Raw genomic sequence first — 19477 nt, forward strand, 5'->3', positions numbered from 1 at the left:
ANNAGGAGAGAAAAAGAAAGAGAGAGAGAGATTATGAAGCACAAACCAACCTCTAAATAGATGATCCACACTAAAAGTACTGTAATTGCACATAACAAGTGGCAGGAAAGAAAACTAACACCAGAAAATGAACTCTGACTGTAGGCTAGGCATTCTGGAAGTCACTTTATTTTATTATATCTTATTACATCATCACAACAATAAAAAGTAGGAGTATTTTTATTCCTCTTTAAGAAACTGAGACTCAGTGAGCTCAACTAACTTCCCAAGATGACACAACTAATAAGTAGAAGACATAGGATTTAAACCTTGGTCTGATTCTAAAGCCCATGTTTTTCCAATGAAACTTTGCTGTTACTAAAGTAAAAGACCAAGTGGATGGGACTGTAAACTAGTTCAACCATTGTGGAAGACAGTGTGGCGATTCGTCAAGGACCTAGAACTAGAAATGCCATTTGACCCAGCCATCCCATTACTGGGTATATACCCAAAGGATTATAAATCATGCTGCTATAAAGACACATGCACACATATGTTTATTGTGGCACTATTCACAATAGCAAAGACTTGGAACCAACCCAAATGTCCATCAATGATAGACTGTATTAAGAAAATGTGGCACATATATACCATGGAATACTATGCAGCCATAAAAAAGGATGAGTTCCTGTCCTTTGTAGGGACATGGATGAAGCTGGAAACCATCATTCTGAGCAAACTATTGCAAGGACAGAAAACCAAACACCACATGTATCTCACTCATAGGTGGGAATTGAACAATGAGAACACTTGGACACAGGGCAGGGAACATCACATACACTGGGGCCTGTCTTGGGGCGGGGGGAAGTGGGAGGGATAGCTTAGGAGAAATACCTAATGTAAATGACGATTTGATGGGTGCAGCACACCAACATGGCACATGTATACATATGTAACAAACCTGCACATTGTGCACATGTACCCTAGAACCTAAAGTATAATAAAAGAAAAAAATAAAAGACCAAGTGGAAGAAGCTGCCAATAACCAAAAAATGCTAAGAAATATTTTTAATTTATACACACACACACACACACACACACACACACACACACACACATATATATGTATTTTTTTTTTTTTTGAGACAGGGTCTTACTCTGTCACCCAGGCTAGAATGTTGTGGGTACAATGACAGCTCACTGCAGCCTTGACCTCCCTGGGCTCAGGTGATCCTCCCACATCAGCCTTCTGGGTAGCTGGGAATACAGGTGGCTGCCACCATGCCTGACTAACTTTTTGCATTATTTGTAGAGATGAGGTTTCGTCATATTGCCCAGGCTAGTCTCGAACTCCTGGACTTAAGCAATCTGCCTGCCTTGGCCTCCCAAAGTGCTGGGATTACAGGTGTGAGCCACGGTGCCTGGCCTACTGAAAAATACTAAGAAATATTTATTAAGCACCTGCTATGTGCCAAGCACTCTGCAAGGTGTTATATTTCTGGGGTGCTCCAATGGGTTTGGTCCTTAATACTGCTAGTTAAAAGGGCCTATTGGAACATGACTCCTGATAATTTAAAATATCATCCAAAGTCTTTAGTTGGAGCAGTTAAGGTAATACTAGGCTGATTTAACAGTAGTAAGGTACAGGGAGATCTTATTTGTTTTTAATTCTTTCCTCTAACCTCACAGAGTTGAGTTCCTAATTATCCTGGATTTCATAACCTTCACCTTTCCTAATGCATTTTTCTAGTGTCATTACTACCTTTCCTTTTTCTTTTTTTTTCTTTTTTTTGAGACGGAGTCTCGCTCTGTCGCCCAGGCTGCAGTGCAGTGGCCGGATCTCAGCTCACTGCAAGCTCCGCCTCCTGGGTTTAGGCCATTCTCCTGCCTCAGCCTCCCGAGTGGCTGGGACTACAGGTGCCTGCCACCTCGCCCAGCTAGTTTTTTGTATTTTTTTAGTAGAGACAGGGTTTCACCGTGTTAGCCAGGATGGTCTCGATCTCCTGACCTCGTGATCCGCCCGTCTCGGCCTCCCAAAGTGCTGGGATTACAGGCTTGAGCCACCGCGCCTGGCCTCCTTTTTCTTTTTTTAACACTCATCTCTGAAAAAAATTTTCTAGAAAGTCATTTTTGATAATATGTTATAGTTTGTCTTTGTTTTCGTGATAGACACAAATAATTACATACTCCATTGTAACTAAATGAGAAAGGCTACAGAGGGATGAAAGACAAGGGGAAGACGGAAATAAGAACAAAGCCAACGTCACTTTCTAAACCAAAGATGACTTTTCTATACAAATTATAGAAAGAATCAGGTATAGACTGACTATAAACATGGTAGATAGCGTTCAAAATTGGGATAATGTGATAAATATGAATAGTAACCATGAAATGCCATCATAAACTTCCCATTTGGACTATTATAGTACATCTTATTTGGAAAATTCTCCTCAATCACACGGTGGTTTCCCAATTACAACCCAACAGCGAACATTTTATGTTATAATTCTGCCCACCCTCCTTAAGTGTCCATTGTGCTGAAGGAGCTTTAAGCTTTTAAATTAAAGCTATGTATCTGTGTAACAGCTGGAATTTATTTCCTTAGGAATGGTATCTGTCCTTTCAGCCATAGAACTTGAGAGGTAAAAACATTTTCACTGATTTTGATACAAGTTCAAATTCTTCAGATATAAAATATCATTAACATAAAACTTACCTTTAGATGTTTCCCAGAATACAAAAGAATCAATTAAAGACAAGCCTTGTTTATAATAAAAGGTAGTTAACTCCAGCCAATCAGCATCAAGTGTACTAATGACTGATCCTTTTCTTGTTACTTTCATTGACAGGATGCCTTCCTGATAGGCCAAGGAGGTTGAATCATCATCAAAAACATTGAAGACTGTATACAGTTTGTTGTCTGAGGCTAGACATTCAGAAGGAGAAAAAAGGGGAAAATTATAATTTTGTTGATCAAAGATTCCTAATTCTTTTCAGTAATCATGAGATATTCCAAGCATACAAACAAGCACTCAGCTTAATCAAATGTCAATATTATGCTATATTTGCTTCAGACTATTTTTTCAAAGAAATGAGAAATGGATACAGTTGAGGCTACTATGTAGTATCCTCTAATTCTGTTCTCCGGAAATAAGTACTATAATGAAGTTGGTGTTTATCATTCTCATGCAAGCTTTTAATCTTTTAATACACACTAATATACCCATAAATGATATGTAACATTTTACAGTTTGAAAAATTTTTTAAAAGTGGTATTCTACTGTAGATATGAATTGACTTTTTGTTCAACATGCCTTTAAAATGTAAATAACCATATAGATCTTATTCATTTATTTTAACTGCTACATAGTATGCCAATGTTCTAGTCTCCTTTTGGTGGACATATGTATTATTTCCAGTTTTTTTGTTATTATAAACTTTATATCTTCTTGGACACATGTGAGAGTGACTCTAGAATAGACATGGAAATGCTGGATCATATCTTCTGCTTTATTAGGAATTGGCAAATTCTTAACGTGGGGTCAATGGATCCACACCTACGTTTGTGTTTTAGGAAGTTTAACATCACCTGTATGACAGACAAAAGTATCTAGATTCCATGGATTTCACCAGACACTCAAAGAGGCCTTTTGTGAATTCTTGCTACCCCCATTCTCCCTCTTCTAATTAAGAACCACTACTACGGAAAAGTTATTGAGAAGTATGTAGTTTAAAAATATTGAGAGAGAGAATCTAAAGATTGACAGTTACATTAAGTACTATATTGGATTTAGAACTTAAAGAAATAGAAATAGACATCTGATTTGCTCAAAGTAAGGGTGGGAACTCACATGGAGTGTAAAGGTAGGAATGGATGGAAGATAGTGAATACCTCTCTGACCGTAATTCCAATACCTCTTGTTCACTATTACATTCTGATATGGTTTGGCTGTGTCCCCACCCAAATCTCATCCTGAATTGTAGTTCCCATAATCCCCACATGTTGTGGGAAGGATCAGATAGTGACAGTTGAGTCATGGGGGCGGTTTCCCCCATCCTGTTCTAATAGCAGTGAGTTAGTTCTCACTGAAGAAGGACATGTTTGCTTTCCCTTCTTCTCACGTGAAGAAGGACATGTTTGCTTTCCCTTCTGCCATGGTTGTCAGTTTCCCAAGGCCTCTCCAGCCATGCTGGACTATGAGTCAATTAAACCTCTTTCCTTTATAAATTATCCAGTCTCAGGTATTTCTTTATTTGCAGCATGAGAACAGACTAATATACATTCCTATAAGTTTTACATTGCAAAAAAATCAGGGACATTGTTAGCTAGGGAATGAGTGAGAAAAGAGGAGGGTGGTGGTGATGGTGGTGGAGACGGGTGCGATCTAAGTTGGTAAATGCTCCCAGTTATTTCTTCAGGAGGTGGAATTTATATGGCTAAATGAATCTCTGCCATGTATAGGATGCTAAGCACATCAAAACATAACCCAGAAAGCCTGACACCAAGGCGTGCTCCTCCAGTGCCAACACCGACTGAAGGATCAGTTAATAGCAGTTAATATAGAGCTTATTCTGTACCAGGCACTGGGTTAAACACTTTGTAGACATTTCTTATTTACTTCCCACAACAACTCAGTGAGGGAGTTCTTACTATTACCCCTTTTTATAAAGAAATTGAGGTATCTGATTCCAGAGCCCATGTTGTTAATGCTAAGGTATATGTAGCCTTTGCTTTTCTCTGATAGTGCTTTTTTAAAGCATGCCCACAAAGGTATCAGAAAAATTTGAACAGTCCCAAATGCATGAATAAAATATTCAATTTCTTGGGAAGACTTGCTAGCTGGCACAGAAGAATACAACTGTTGTTCAAAGTTATTTTAGGATGCAGGCACTATTGTTATATTAATTGTTTCATCATGATGTGCCAGTTTCACATTCTAATTGATGATCAAAGAAAGCCAATTAATTTCAAAGGTGAAAAGCATCCATGAAATGGGAAAGGCCAAAATGAAAATTCTCACACGCTGTTTATTAGTACAAACATAAATCAGAACAGCTTTTTAGACTTAATAGACTCACTTATTTGGTACACATGTACGGCCTCCAATTTACAAGGGAGTTTTGGATGACTAAATAGAAACCAATCTTCAACACGTTTCATTATGTGGATGGCATTGTATGTGCTGCCAGAAACAACTGTCTAAAAAACTGCCATGCCTTATTGCTTGCTGGCTGTAATAATTTTTAAAAATCATGACAAGTTTGCATTAGTTCATTTAGTCATTATAATCTTTAGCAATTTACTTTGCCTCATATTTCTAAAAGAAGACCTCAAAAACGTGTTTTGCTTAATCTAAACTGTAGTATATTCTCTTTCTACTAATCTTGTCTATTACCTTCTTCCTTTCTTGATTTAGAGGAACTAGGGCTGCCATTTTGTTCCATTTGATAGTGTCCACTTTCATGATGAAGTTCTTCCTCAATTCCACTTTCAGATGATTGCCCACTTAATGTCCCTTCATTCCAACTTCTGCAGTTTTCATCTGAACCGTGTCTCACATGTAGCGTCGATTCTATATCTCCATCATGGTTGGTTCCATTGCAGATTTTAGATGGAGAATAATGCTGTGATATGAATCCAACAAATTTCATTCCTCTTTTAGCAGCGACATTAATCTGATATTTAAAAAGAGATGGCAGAACAAAATATAAACTCTATTTTCATTGATTACTTTATCAATTAACCTTTAGGCTTATTGAGGAGATCCACTAGAAGATGGAGTAACCTGACCAGTAACAAAAGACTCATTCATAAACTAATGAATCACCTGTAAAATAGCACTGCCCCCAAGACCATGCCACATGATCATCATGACCTTCAAACAGAACCAAACATACTTTATAAATTATGAAAACAGGAATTATTTTTCTCTGAAGGGCCACTGTTTGGGAAGAACTAATAATTTTGTAGCATGATTTTTACAGACCATTTAACAATGATGTCTCCAGTTGGAGCAAAATTAAAATCTATTCCAGGAAATCCCTAAAAATAACATTACCAAATACATCTTCATTAACAAAGAAGAGCTTTATTAGTTTAAAAGCAAAACTACATGTATTTTGCTTTTAAATTTAATTTAAATTAATTAAAAGAGTCTTTGTTCTATTTGTCTTCTTCATGTGTTCAACTGGCAGCTCCTTTGAAGGCTGACATAGAGGACTATGTCTTATTCTTCTTTGTATTGCAGTGTTTTGTACTCATAGGTGCTCTATAAGTACTTGTTAAATTAGTTAACTATAAACTACATGTATATAGAACTATATGTATTTTGCTTTTAAATTAATAAAGCTTTTCTTTGTTAATGAAGATGTATTTGGTAATGTTATTTTTAGGGATTTCTTGGAAGAGGTTTTAGTTTTGTTTATTTGACGGTGACAAAGAAAAATGTTAAAAGACCGATGCTTGACAAATGTGTAGGTATAAAGCATAAGCCCAATTCATACCACTACTCTTACAAAGCTTTCTGATCGGCTTACGTCTTTATGCTATTGTCTCCCATCTGGGCCAAATACATAGGATTAGATTCAATCCTACCAGTTAAAGAATAGGATTCTGAAGCATATAATATAATACCAGTGAAATAATTTCGAGAACTTAAGAATGCTTATTTTTACATTTAGCACTTTTCCCATTGACATATCTGTAAGATTTAGCTTTTGTTTAAATGTAACAGCCAAAAACCTAAGGCATGTTCCTCTCTGCTTTTACTTCGTTTCTTTGTTCTATTTGTCTTTTTCATGTGTTCAACTGGCAGCTCCTTTGAAGCCTGACATAGGGGACTATGTCTTATTCTTCTTTGTATTGCAGTGTTTTGTATTCATAGGTGCTCTATAAGTACTTGTTAAATTAGTTAAATGAAGAAATAGCAATGTTTTTTATACGGCTACTGTTTTAAATATTTAAATTAAATGTTGTAAATGTTACCTGGGAGGAGAAGAAAGAATTATGATGGAGGTTGCAAATGCAAACATTTAGAGTCAGAATGAAATGGAATGAGAAAAGCCAGGAAGAACTGGGGCAGAACAGAGAGCAATGCCCAGTCAATGGGGGCAACTTAATTCACTCAGCTCCAGCTTGTGAGGCAGAAGAATTCTGAGAGGGGGGAGAGTGTGGGTGTGTGGAGCTAGGACAAGGGACTAGGGCTGGTGAAATATCATTTGTTTCTATGAATTAACATATTGAGATTATAACAATTTAAAACAACCACCAGTTTTCCTTTATATCAGTTGTCCTGGGAGAGAAGGAGAGGGAGGGATAGAGATACGGCATTCTGCAGGTAGAAATGGGTGAATTTGTCGCCAGTGCTTCCTCTAGGTCTTATTAGCTGATTTGAGTGAAAAGATACAGAAAAGCTTTTTTCTATTACTTGGAAATTTTATCTGGAAAGGACTGGTAACAAATATAGTATTTTTTTCCCGATTTTTTAAGTTGGAGGATTGATATTTTAAAATGTTATTTTAGTTTAAAATTCTGAGAAAATACTTGTAAACCTAATTTTAAAATTAGAGTGACCACTGGTATAATGTTAGAACTTGACTTAAAAGTTAGCTGTTCAACAACCAACTCTTTACACAAGGCAGCTGCTCAAAAATATTTGGCAATTCATCTCAGGCTCTTGTTCTTACTGGGAGCAATGCTCAAATATTTCATGTGCTATGTTTCCTGAAGCTTTTCTCTTAATGAAATAACCCTGTTACTCGAATTGCTGAAATAACAGTACTTTCCTGTTTAAATAGATCTGTAACTGTGTCCAGGAAGTCACATGCAAAACAAGGGCTCTGATGGTGATCTATTAAGACTAAATTAGTAGCTACATTTTTGTTTTCAAAAGAAATTTGCTGGCGTGGATTTATTACCAGAAAAAAAAATTTCCCAGAATAGTACTAATAAGCAATATATGTAGTTTGTTAATAAAATTTAGTCTCAAAGACTATTCCTAAAAACCCCTATTGAATAGTGACTTTGTACCTAAATGGGAAATAATCATTAGCAACTATAACTGGCTATCCCCAAACCACAGATATTACATGCATGGTATTTAACGCTTGGAAACAACTAGAGAAACAAGTGAACACATTCCAGTTTCTCACCTGAAAGGAAATGCCTTAGATTTTAGCTGTATGTATTTAAATAAAAAGTAAAACCTTATAAATATGTCAATGCAATGGAAAAGAAACACCTTTCATCATAAAATCCCATCAATTTAGAGTATTTATGAATGTACAACTTTTTTGTTTTAATCAGTATACATACAGCATTTAACTTTTCATTTAAATTTCAATTAAGTTATATTGTATAGACTTTTCTTGACAGTCAATATAGTTGTCATGTTTAATGCCTATAAAATATTCTATTATATTAATCCATCATTGTTTCTTTCAAAGTCTTCCAGTTATTGAGAATTTGGACCCTTATTCACTGTTGATTAAATATCTTTGTATAAAAATGTTTTTTTCCCCCTTTCAATTATTTTCTTACAATCAGTTCCTAAGGAGGGGATTAAAAAATAAAATGGGATTTATGGCCAGGCATGGTGGCTCACACCTATAATCCCAGCACTTTGGGAGGCCACGGCAGTAGGATCGCTTGAGCCCAGGAGTTTAAGACTAGCCTGGGCAACACAGACTCCTGTCTTTACAAAATAAAAAAATTGGTTGGGCGTGGTGTCACATGCCTACAATCCCAGCTACCAGGGTGGCTAAGGCAGGAGAATTGCTTGAGTTCAAGAGTTGGAGACTGCAGTGAGCTATGATTGTGCCACTATACTCCAGCCTATTTTCTTTAACAACAACAACAACAAAAGGCAAAACAGGATTTATGATTCTTCTTACTAAATAGATATTCAAGAATGCTGCATTAATTTGTTACAATGCCAGTTGTACTATGAATGTTAGCTTTTCTTTGTTGTTGTTGTTATTATTATTACTATTGTTATTATTAGAGATAGAGTCTTGCTCCGTCACCCAGGCTGGATTTTAGTGGCTTGATCACAGCTCACTGCAGGCTCACTTCTGGGCTCAGGTGATCCTCCTGTTTTACCCTCCTAAGTACATGGTACTATAGGCATATGCCACCACATCCAGCTGATTTTTTTTTTTTCAGTTTTTGTAGAGTTGGAGGTCTTACTATGTTGCCTAGGCTGGTCTTGGAACTCCTGGCCTTAAGTGATCCTCCTGCCTTGGCCTCCCAAAGTATTGGGATTACAGGTGTGAGCCACCACACCTGGCCTTAACTTGTCTTAAAGCTTTGCAATACTGGATTTTAATTAAATTTCCCAGTTTAATACTGGTGAGGTATTAGTTCTCAGTTTTTATTACATTAAACATTATTAGGTTGAACCTGTTACCAACTGTCTCCTAATTATTGACGTTTCTTTCTTTTACATTTGCTGTCCATGGTCTCTGTCCACTTAAGATTGCATATTACTTTCATGGATTTGTATTCCTTTCCTGTAATGTATATTTTGAAAATGAAGCTCCATAGGACACGTCTGTTGCTGATTTCTCTTTGATTCTTCTTTTTTAAGCTTAGTTCTCCTAGTACAGTTAAATTATATTTATATACTCAAACTCCTTAATCTATTCATTGAATATATTTACTTTTCCTGTTTTCTTTTTTTTATATTAAAAAATTACCTCTTTATCTCATCTGAACTGTGGAATTTATTCTCTGCAGAACAATTGTCTACTTTCCCAACAGCCTTCATTAAATAATGGTTGTTCCTCTATTTTATTTCATCAAGTTTGTCATTAAACTTCTTATATTTGGTTAAATTTAGTTCTGATTGTCCCTTTTGTTTCACTGGACTGTATTTCTGTTTTAAACTCTTTACAATTGGCACAAGTACTTCGATACATTTTAAATTCTGGTAGAAATGTTGCCTGTCATTTCCTTATTCTTTTTAGGGTAAAAAAGGAAACTGATGAAGATGAAATACCAAATGTTTCTCAATATCCCATGAAAAAGTGCATACATTTAGTACCTTTTCTATCAGTTCTTTTGCTGTGTCATTTGTTTGTCCCTCAGAAGTTAGGGGACATTCCTCAATCACAAGCCTTGGGCGTCTTTGTCCACTGGGTGCTGCCGAATTCTTTGGGCTGTAACAGAGGAAATATGTTCATGGTTGGAGGCCAGTTGCTGTTTTTCAGCTAATATGCTCAGTGAAAATGAGTGAGCAACTCACAAACAGGGTCAAGGTAATAATTTTTTGTTATTTCAAGCCTGATGGCTATCTTCTTATTAAAAAATACCAGAAAAACACAATAACTTCTACTAACTCAAATTTCCTTATTTTGAACTGCTATTAATTTAAATTATAATTTAGAAAGAAAAACTTCATGTCTGTAGTTTTAATAAAAGTTATAAGAAATAATTTCAGATTGTTGTTATATCTTATCGAACAAAAGCAGAAGTAAAAATTCCATTTAATGCCAATAAATATTGCCCTTTTCCCTTTTCCTTCTTTTCTGATCTTTTTTCTTTGCTTATTCTTAGCCTTGCCAGGGTACTGCTAAGTCTGTCTGAAGTAATCCTAAAAGCAGAAAAGATAATTCACACATGGTTGATAAGATTTGTAATTAGGACATAAGCATTACTACTGAACTAGTAAACATCTGATGAGGCTTCATATTCTAGTGAAAGCTGGAGCCTGTGCACACCCTGCCAGACATGTTAAAGTAGGCAATTACTCTATGGGAGATAGTGTTCCTTAAAATCACACCTGGAATTTTTTTAAGGCCCTTTCTTGTTTCTTGAAATTTTCCTATTTTCTTAGTTTTCCTCTAATTTCATTTTTTCCCTTCTCTGCTTAGCCCGCTCATAAAGTGATTGTTGTTGATCCATCACTATAAAGAGAAAACATAGTTTTTCCCCTGGTCTTTAGGATGGTTTGGATATACAGTCATGCACTGCATAATGATGTTTCTCTCAACAATGGATTGCATATACAGCGGTGGTCCCATAAGATTATAGAGTAACATATTTTTACTGTACCTTTTCTATCTTTAGGTATGTTTAGCCACACAAATACTTATTATTGTGTTACCATTGCTTACAGTATTCAGTCGGTAACAGACTGTATAGGTTTGTAGCCTCAGAGCAATAGGCTAGACCATCTAGCCTAGGTGCATAGTAGGCTGTACCATCCAGGTTTGTGTAAGTGCACTCTATGATGTTCACACAATGACAAAACAGCCTGAGGATACACTTCTTAGAATGCATCCCTGTCATTAAGTAACATATTAGTTGAAGGGTTGTGTAAAAAAAAAAATAAATATGTTAATCTAAGATATTTGGTTATTTTTATTCTTCATTGAAAGAACAACAGTATTTGACCATGAAAACTATCAAATTCACAGTCTAGGCTGGCAAAAATGGTTGCAGTATTGTTTGGAAAGTAGCTATTAAAATAAAAAACACTGCAATTGTTAGCTTTTCAATTCAGTTTTGGAGAAAGGTTAACAGGAGGTCTGTCCAATATGTGAGAACTTGTCATAGTAGGCCTTTCTGTTGTTAACAGTTTTAGAATGGGCCGGGCGCAGTGGCTCACGCCTGGAATCCCAGGACTTTGGGAGTCCGAGGTGGGTGAATCACCTGAGGTCAGGAGTTCGAGACCAGCCTGGCTAACTTGGTGAAACCCTATCTCTACTAAAAATACAAAAAATTAGCTGGCTGTGGTGGCAGAAGCCTGTAATCTCAACTACTGGGGAGGCTGAGGCAGGAGAATCGCTTGAACCCGGGAGGCAGAGGTTGCAGTGAGCTGAGATGGTGCCATTGCACTCCAGCTTGGGCAACAAGAGTGAAACGCTGTCTTGAAAAAAAAAAGTTTTAGAATGTAGAGATAGTTTATGTTGCCACTATTAATAAAACAATGTTGGACAGTCAGAAAGCTTAGTGAAAGTGGACTTGGTAGGTCTGCTCAGCTCTTTAGCCTAGTGTTAGTATCTGTAGCTCACTGCTACTCCTGCGTCTGCTGAAGTGGCTACAGGAGCTTCCAGGTGCCTCTGGAATCTATTTTGCTTTCCCTTTGTTCATTGACATTCTCACTTAGGACACATTTGTCTGCGAGAAGCAAAAATCAATCAGGAGTTTTAAGGAAGGAGGTGTAAAATTTCCTTGCTTCAATCCAGGTTCCACTGCTGGAAAATGTGCTTTAAACTAAAACCCCTTTAGTGTCCTTTATTCTCTGTCACTTGATTCAAAACTTTTGTTTTTCTTTTAGACAAAGAGAACTGTCACCCACACCTGCCTCTTTTTTGAACAGCATGCTTACCTTAATTTCAAGCGCGATAGCACCACTCTGTATAGATAACTTGCAGGTAGGTGTTTTCGCTGCCCCACAGGTTGTATAACAGGATGAATAGCCCCGACAATATATCCTTTAAGATAATAGTCTTCCACTTTTGTTATTATGTCTAGAATTGAATTTATCTTGATGACTTCTGGGTTTGATGAAGCTGGAATATCAAAAGCAAAGAGAAATTTGCACATTCTTAAAATTGAATTATACATTATTTCTACCTATGTGTGATAATACTAATGAATAGGAAAAGATCTTGGTCAGGTGCAGTGGCACATGCCTGTAATCCCAGCACTTTGGAAGGCTGAAGCAGGAAGACTGTTTGAGCCCAGGAGTTTGAGACCAGCCTGGGCAACATAGCAGGAACATAGTAGGACGCTGTCTCTACAAACAAACAAACAAACAAACAAACATCTCTAATGGCTTAATCTCAGATAAATTTACATTAACATGTATTTCTACATTTTTAAAGTCATTTCAGAAAAAAGGAAAAGTGACCTTAAAAATTAGTAGATACATAATATCACCACTATGTCTAAAGCAGAAATACAATGAGTTTTTTCAATTAAAGCACTTTCATTTTTTAGGATTTCATTTGAGTGACTATATTTCCATTAATAGATATTGAAGACATACATAAGAGATACAATAATTTGAAGAGCCAGCCATTTTTATGACTGAACAAGATGAGATGCATAATTTCTTTTCTTTTTTTCTTTTTTGAGAGAGGGTCTCACTCTGTCCCCCAGGCTGGAGTGTAGTGACACGATCGTGGCTCACTGTAGCCTCCACCTCCTGGGCTCACGCAATCCTTCCACGTAGCTGGGACTATAGGTGCGTGCCACCACACCTGGCTAAGTTTTGTACTTTTTTAGAGGCGAGGTTTTACCATGTTGCCTAGGCTGATCTCAAACTCCTGAGCTCAAGCAAGCCTTCTGCCTTGGCTTCCCAAAGTGTTGGGATTATAGGTGTGAGCCACCGCTCCCAGCCAACATGCATAATCTCTTAAAAATAAAATTCATAATAATCTAATAGTTTAAAATGGGAGAAATGGCATTTATTAAGCAGAACTTGCCAAGTGCTTTCTTATTTCTAATTACTCTTTCAAAGCACTGTGTTTTAAGTTTATCTGGGAAGGTAAACATGTAATTTCTCATGGCACTCATGTAAATGCTTGAGTAAAGGTGAATGAAAAGTAAAATATCCAGTAGTTCTCTTTAATAAATAAAATTCTAAGCATAGTGGAAATTTGAATGAAAATTGATTTGCAATTAAACCATTCCTTGAAGGAGAGCAAATCTGTAGAAACTATAGAATAGCACTATCTGTACAGACTTTAGAGTAGTAAAAGGAAAAGAGTGTGCTATTTGGGAAAATGTTCTTAATGTGCCAGCAGTATTAATTTAAATAACAACTTTATTTGTTACAGTATTTCTCATTGTATGAAAAACAATCAAGAAGTAATATCTAGAAATAGACTTGCATTTTGATTAGCTCTTAAGTAACAAGACACATGAAATTAATTCTAGATATGGGCCTAGTGGGCTGTTGACCTCTGTCAGTGTGGTGAGTGGTGTCCAGCAAAGAACTGCTGCTGATTGCCTGAGCACAGGAAGGAGGCTAAGAAGCAGATGAGGAGGAAGGGCCAGAGGAAATCCCCTCCTCCCCTTACATTAGTATCCATGAGATGAAACAAATCCACCATCAGTGGGTATTCATGCCAACTTCGAAAACTAAAATAAGCGCTCAACGGAAAAGTTATATAAACCAGGAAGGGTCCACTTCCTCCAATTTTCACCCTCTTTTGGATTTAAATTAATATTTTACTTACAATATATTTTCTTCATCATTATGAATAGGAATGAAAACAAAGAGAATGATCCTGGACTTTGAAGAAACAGCTGGACTTCCTTGTAAACAGCCCAGCTCTGCTTGTTGGTGTGGCAATTCTGTGATTCATTTGATTTTACTCTTTAGTATTTTGACTATCAACTCTGATTTCTAAACAAAGGAACTGAAAAACTGTAACAAAATGGAAGCAACTCTTAAGACTAAGGAATGAAACATAACCTAAACTTATTTTAGAATTATATACTAATCCTTAAAAAATTTAAAGAAAATTATTTACTGCAGGAAGTGGAAATGCCTTAGCGTGATACAAAAGAATCTTCAAAGTCTGGCCTCTGCCTCTTGATTCAGCCTCCTCTCGTGTTAGTCTTTCTCTTACATGTCTTGCTTTGGGATGCTGGAAGGACTTGGAATTTCTGAACCTGCCACTCTGTTTCATGCCACCAGACCTTCATTTCCTTCCCTATTCTCCCAGCCTGAGTTAATTATTCCTTCCTCTGAGCTGCATGTCCTACTACTGGTGCCCTTATCAGATTGTATTATAGTTATTTGTTTATGTGTCTTGGTTGTTAGAGAATTTCTTAAGGTAAGGAACCTATCGTATTCATGCCTTTCTGTGTCTAGCATGTTCCTTAGGTCACTATGTTAAATTGGAAATACTGCCCATAAGGAGAATTAAGAAATGAAGTTATTGCATAAAAAGAGGCAAGCAATCGAGATTAGCTGGTGGAAATAAAAAAAGTTAGGCTAGCAATTTCAGGAACAATTGTTCACATTATCTAGGCTTTGGAGAAAAGAGACAGAACAGAGAAAAACATAGGCAGTGACGTGGAATTTGTAAAAATTCTTTTGATCATGGAAGTGGGGATGGTTAAGAACATAGTGAGAATCCAAATAAATAGAGTTAAAGGTCATATTCACTTCAGGAGTCTCTAGCATAAGGCTCCACTGCATGTTCCTCATTTTAATGATATTACAATGAGAAAAAGCCATGTTGCAAATGAAGAAAAAATACTGAGAGGTGGAACTACATGGGAATTAATTAGCTCCATCTTTGAATGAAATCCGGAAAGAAATTTGGGAGAAGACTGTACCACTAATAATGATTTAATGAAGGAGAAGAATGTGGCTTTTATTCAGAAAAGTTCACATGAGCTTGTGGGCTTGGGAGGACTTCTGCATACTGCTGGTCTTGCTGCTCTTGCTGACTTGTTTGAAGTCACTGTCAGGGCATATGCCTCATGTTGCCTCACCTCATCTACCTTGGCATCACTGGTTGGAAGGAAACTCCAGAAATCAAGAACTCAGGGTTGGGAAAAGTCCACCCTCCTGGAGCTTTGGGTTACTTTTGGGTTAGACTTCCGGGAAATTTAGGCAGGTCAACACTCTGTTCTTTGCAATCTTACCATCATCCCAGATAGTGAAGAACTGCAAAAGCCCACACAAAAAAGGCACTTAGGAAGTTCAAAGAGGCACTTAAGATGCTACTGCATATCCATTATTTGAAAGTATTTCAATTGTTCTGTATTTTTACCAGATACTCAGCAGTTAGTAATTAATTTTATTTCATTATTTTAGTTCCATAGTAACCCCTTCACCACCCAATTAAATGTCATTTGGAGTCGGATTGTAGTAATGGCTGCACAACAAAGTGAATGTATGTAACGTCACTGAACTGTACACTTACTGATAGTTAAAATGGTAAATTTCATGTCATGTATGTTTTACTATAATAAAAGATACATAATATATGTTAACATGTATAAAAATTGTAGTAAAAACAAAATTTTGTCATTTTAACCATTTTTTAGTGTACAGTTCAGTAGTGTTAAGTATACATGCATTATTGTGAAACAAATCTCCAGAACTTTTTCAGCTTGAAAAAATAAAACCCTATACCCATTAAACAACTATCCATTACTTCCTGTCCTCAGACCCTGGTAACCATCATTCCACTTTCTTTTGCTATGAATTTGACTGCGTTAGGTGCCTCATATAAGAGGAATCATATTGACACAAAATCATATGGACACAAAAGTCCATAGATTGTGGTTGATAACTTAAAAAATATGAGTAGAGGTGAGCACTTGATTTTTGTGAAAGTGTGTCTTCGTAAATTGTAAACTTCACTCTAAGAATAAGGGATGTGCCTTGGCTTGGGAATCCTCCTTGTATCTTTACAACACTGTAGGCCTTTTTGTGACTGACTCATTTCACTTAGTGTAATGTCCTCAAGGTTCATCCCTGCTGTAGCATGTTACAAGATTTCCTTCCTTTTTAAGATTGAGTAATAGTCCATTGAATATATATACCACATTTTGTTTATCCATCTGTCATGAACATGTGGATTGTTTCCACCTCTTGACTATTGTGAATAATGTTGTTGTTAACATGGGTGTGTAAATAAATCTTTGAGATCCTGCTTTTGATTATTTTAAATATATGCCCAGAAGTGGGATTGCTAGATCATATGGTAATTCTGTTTATAATTTTTTGAGGAAACTCTATATTGTTTCCTATACTGGCTCAACTATTGTACATTCCCACCAACAGTGCACAAGGGTTCTAATTCTCCGCATTCTCACTAACGCTTGTTTTTTTTTGATAGTAGCTATTCTAACAGGTATAAGGTGATAATTTATTGTGATTTTGATATGTATTCCTCTAATTATTAGTGATATTGAGAATCTTTTCACATCTTCTTGCCCATTTGGAGAAATGTCTGTTCAAACCCTTTGCTCATTTAAAAATTGGGTTGTTTCTTTGTTGTTGAGTTGTAGGAGTTATTTATATGTTCTGGACATTAACCCCTTATCAGATGTACGATTTGAAATTATTTTCTCCCATTCCACATATTGACTTTTCACTCTGTTGACTGTGTCCTTTGATGCACCAAAGCTTTTAAGTTTGATATAGTCCCATTTATCTATTTTTACTTTTGGTGCCTGTGCTTTGGTGTCATATCCAAGAAATCATTGTCAGGCCAGGCGGAGTGGCTCATGCCTGTAATCGCAGCACTTTCAGTGGCCGAAGCGGGTGGATCACCTGAGGTCAGGAGTTTGAGACCAGCCTGGCCAACATGGTGAAATCCCATTTCTACTAAAAATACAAAAATTAACCAGGCATGGTGGCGGATGGCTGTAATCTCAGCTACTTGGGAGGCTGAGGCAGGAGCATTGCTTGAACCCTGGAGGCGGAGGTTGCAGTGAGCTATCGTGTCACTGCATTCCTGCCTGGGCGAGAAGAGTGAAACTCCATCTCAAAAAAACAAAAAAAAAAAAAAAAAAAAAAAAAAAAGGAAGAAATCATTGCCAAGTGCAGGGTCATGAAGCTTTTCTTCTGTTTTTTTTTTTTTTTTCTAGGAGTTTTATAGGTTTATTTCTTATGTTTAAGTCAACAATTTTTAAAAAGTACAATGGCATCTATTTTATTGGTTAAAAAGGCATATGCTTTCTTTCTCAAAAATGATGCAAGAAAAATAAAGAACTTTGATACTTTCCCAGCAGTTTTACTTGATTATCCAGCAACGTAGTTTGCAAAATGAAAACCTAAAAATTAATGACGATGTAAGGAATTTTAAGGCTTATTTAAAAAATAATATTTGCATGACTGAAGTGAAACACAAAAGTCCATAGGTTGTGGTTGATTACAAATATGAGTAGAGGTGAGCATTTCATTTTTGTGAATGTGTCTTTATAAATTATAAAATTGAACCCAATAACAAGTCTTGGAAATCCTCCCGGTATCTTTCAATACTGTAGGCCAGGTGGTGATTGTTATGTGCTTATCATTACCTGTGCAAAGTTGGTTGATTTTCCATGTGGCATGGCTGGACAACCCAGAGTGCTTGAGGTTTCAGTCAACAAACTGTTCAAGGATCACTTAAGAAAAGAATATGAGTCCTGGTGGCTGCTTGAAAACTTTCCATTGGTAACCTCTGGCAATATGAGGAAAGCCCCAGTCTCAAACTTAGCAGAATGGGTGTCAGCTACGTGGAAGAAAACCCTAGCACTTGCTTAAGAAATGCGGCATTACCAATTCTCTTGACTGCTCATAGGAAGATTATGTGGAAAAATGGGGAAATGAGGGCTCTAAGTTGTAAAAGTGATTCACAAGAGTCAGATCTTAAGTGTGAGGAACTTTTAGAAATATCTTCATTTCATTTAATTTCCTTTTCTTATGTATGTAAGAGAGATATATAATGAAATACTTATGCTTAAAATGTCTAAAAGAGCTTTTGCCATGGGTAAAAACTAAAATTACTGATAGTTATAGTTTAATTGGTGCATTTTTCTTTCTTCATGGTACATCAAATAATAGTGTGTTTTATAATCAACGGTGTCTTAGAGTCAATTATATAGCAAAGAAGTGGTAGTATATACATTGGCTAAGAGAATGAAGGTTTGAAGAGCTCTTGGTTTGGTGGTACAAAGTTCCCCCAAACAAAAATATCTAACAGGGATAAAGTCTAAGTTCAAAACATGGAGTGACAGAACTCTGATTTAATATATTTTCACTTAAGGGAGAAGGGGAAATCCTGTGGTCTGTAGCTGACTGCAAACTAACGATAAGCCAAGAGTTAATCTAATGTGATCTTTGGCTATCTGGAAAAAGACTACCTCCAAAGACAGGAGGCTTGCTAAATTCTGTATTGAGCAGACCATCTCATTAGTATATTCCGTGCTTTAGCATTAGTCACTATCCAAATAATTATAACCAGAATATACTATTTACCGAATTACGTTATTTATATCTGCCTTCCAGGATGAAAGCTCTGCAAGGGCAAGGATATTCATGCTTTGTTCAGTGCCATATCTCTATACCTAGAGTATTGACTAGCAGACAGATGTTCAATTAATATCTGTCGAATGGATAAGTAAACTGTGTTCAATTTATGGGTGAAATTAGAGACATTCAATAACAAGCTGGAGTACATTCAAAAGAAAGTGCTCAGGATAATGAGGGGTCTGGAGACCCTGACAGGTGTCCTTCAACTCTGTGCAAAATAATTATGTGAGGAACAGGGCACCATCTGGATATATCTGAAGGGCTGTCACACAGAAGAGGCTGGCAGGTAGAACACTGACGAAGCAATGGAGGCTTCAGTTACACATGGGACTACTACCCCAAACTGCATGTGGCAGGGTGGAGTGGGACTCTAACATGCTCATTAAAAAATATCTACCTGCTTAGTAAAAAAAAAAAAAAAAAAAAAAAAAAAAGGCTAAAACAATAGAGGTGAAAGAGATTTTGCTCAACTTTACTAGGAAGCAGACTGCCAGCAACTTCAA

General features: G+C 36.6%; 1 protein-coding gene across 2 annotated transcripts in view; it reads right to left on the reverse strand.

The window, feature by feature from the left end:
- The window catches only part of RFTN2 (raftlin family member 2), a 95060-nt gene that overhangs the window by 51444 nt on the left and 24139 nt on the right, over positions 1-19477 (reverse strand). For both annotated transcript variants that reach the window (XM_017869312.1, XM_017869313.1), the window contains exons 2-5: positions 12312-12495; positions 10023-10137; positions 5376-5655; positions 2696-2905 (exon numbers count right to left, since the gene is read on the reverse strand). In XM_017869312.1, coding sequence (XP_017724801.1) covers positions 2696-2905; positions 5376-5655; positions 10023-10137; positions 12312-12495 — 789 coding nt within the window. The remainder of the gene's footprint in view (positions 1-2695; positions 2906-5375; positions 5656-10022; positions 10138-12311; positions 12496-19477) is intronic.

The sequence above is a fragment of the Rhinopithecus bieti genome, unplaced genomic scaffold, assembly GCF_001698545.2.
Source record: "Rhinopithecus bieti isolate Rb0 unplaced genomic scaffold, ASM169854v2 scaffold_2572, whole genome shotgun sequence".
NCBI lineage: Eukaryota > Metazoa > Chordata > Mammalia > Primates > Cercopithecidae > Rhinopithecus > Rhinopithecus bieti.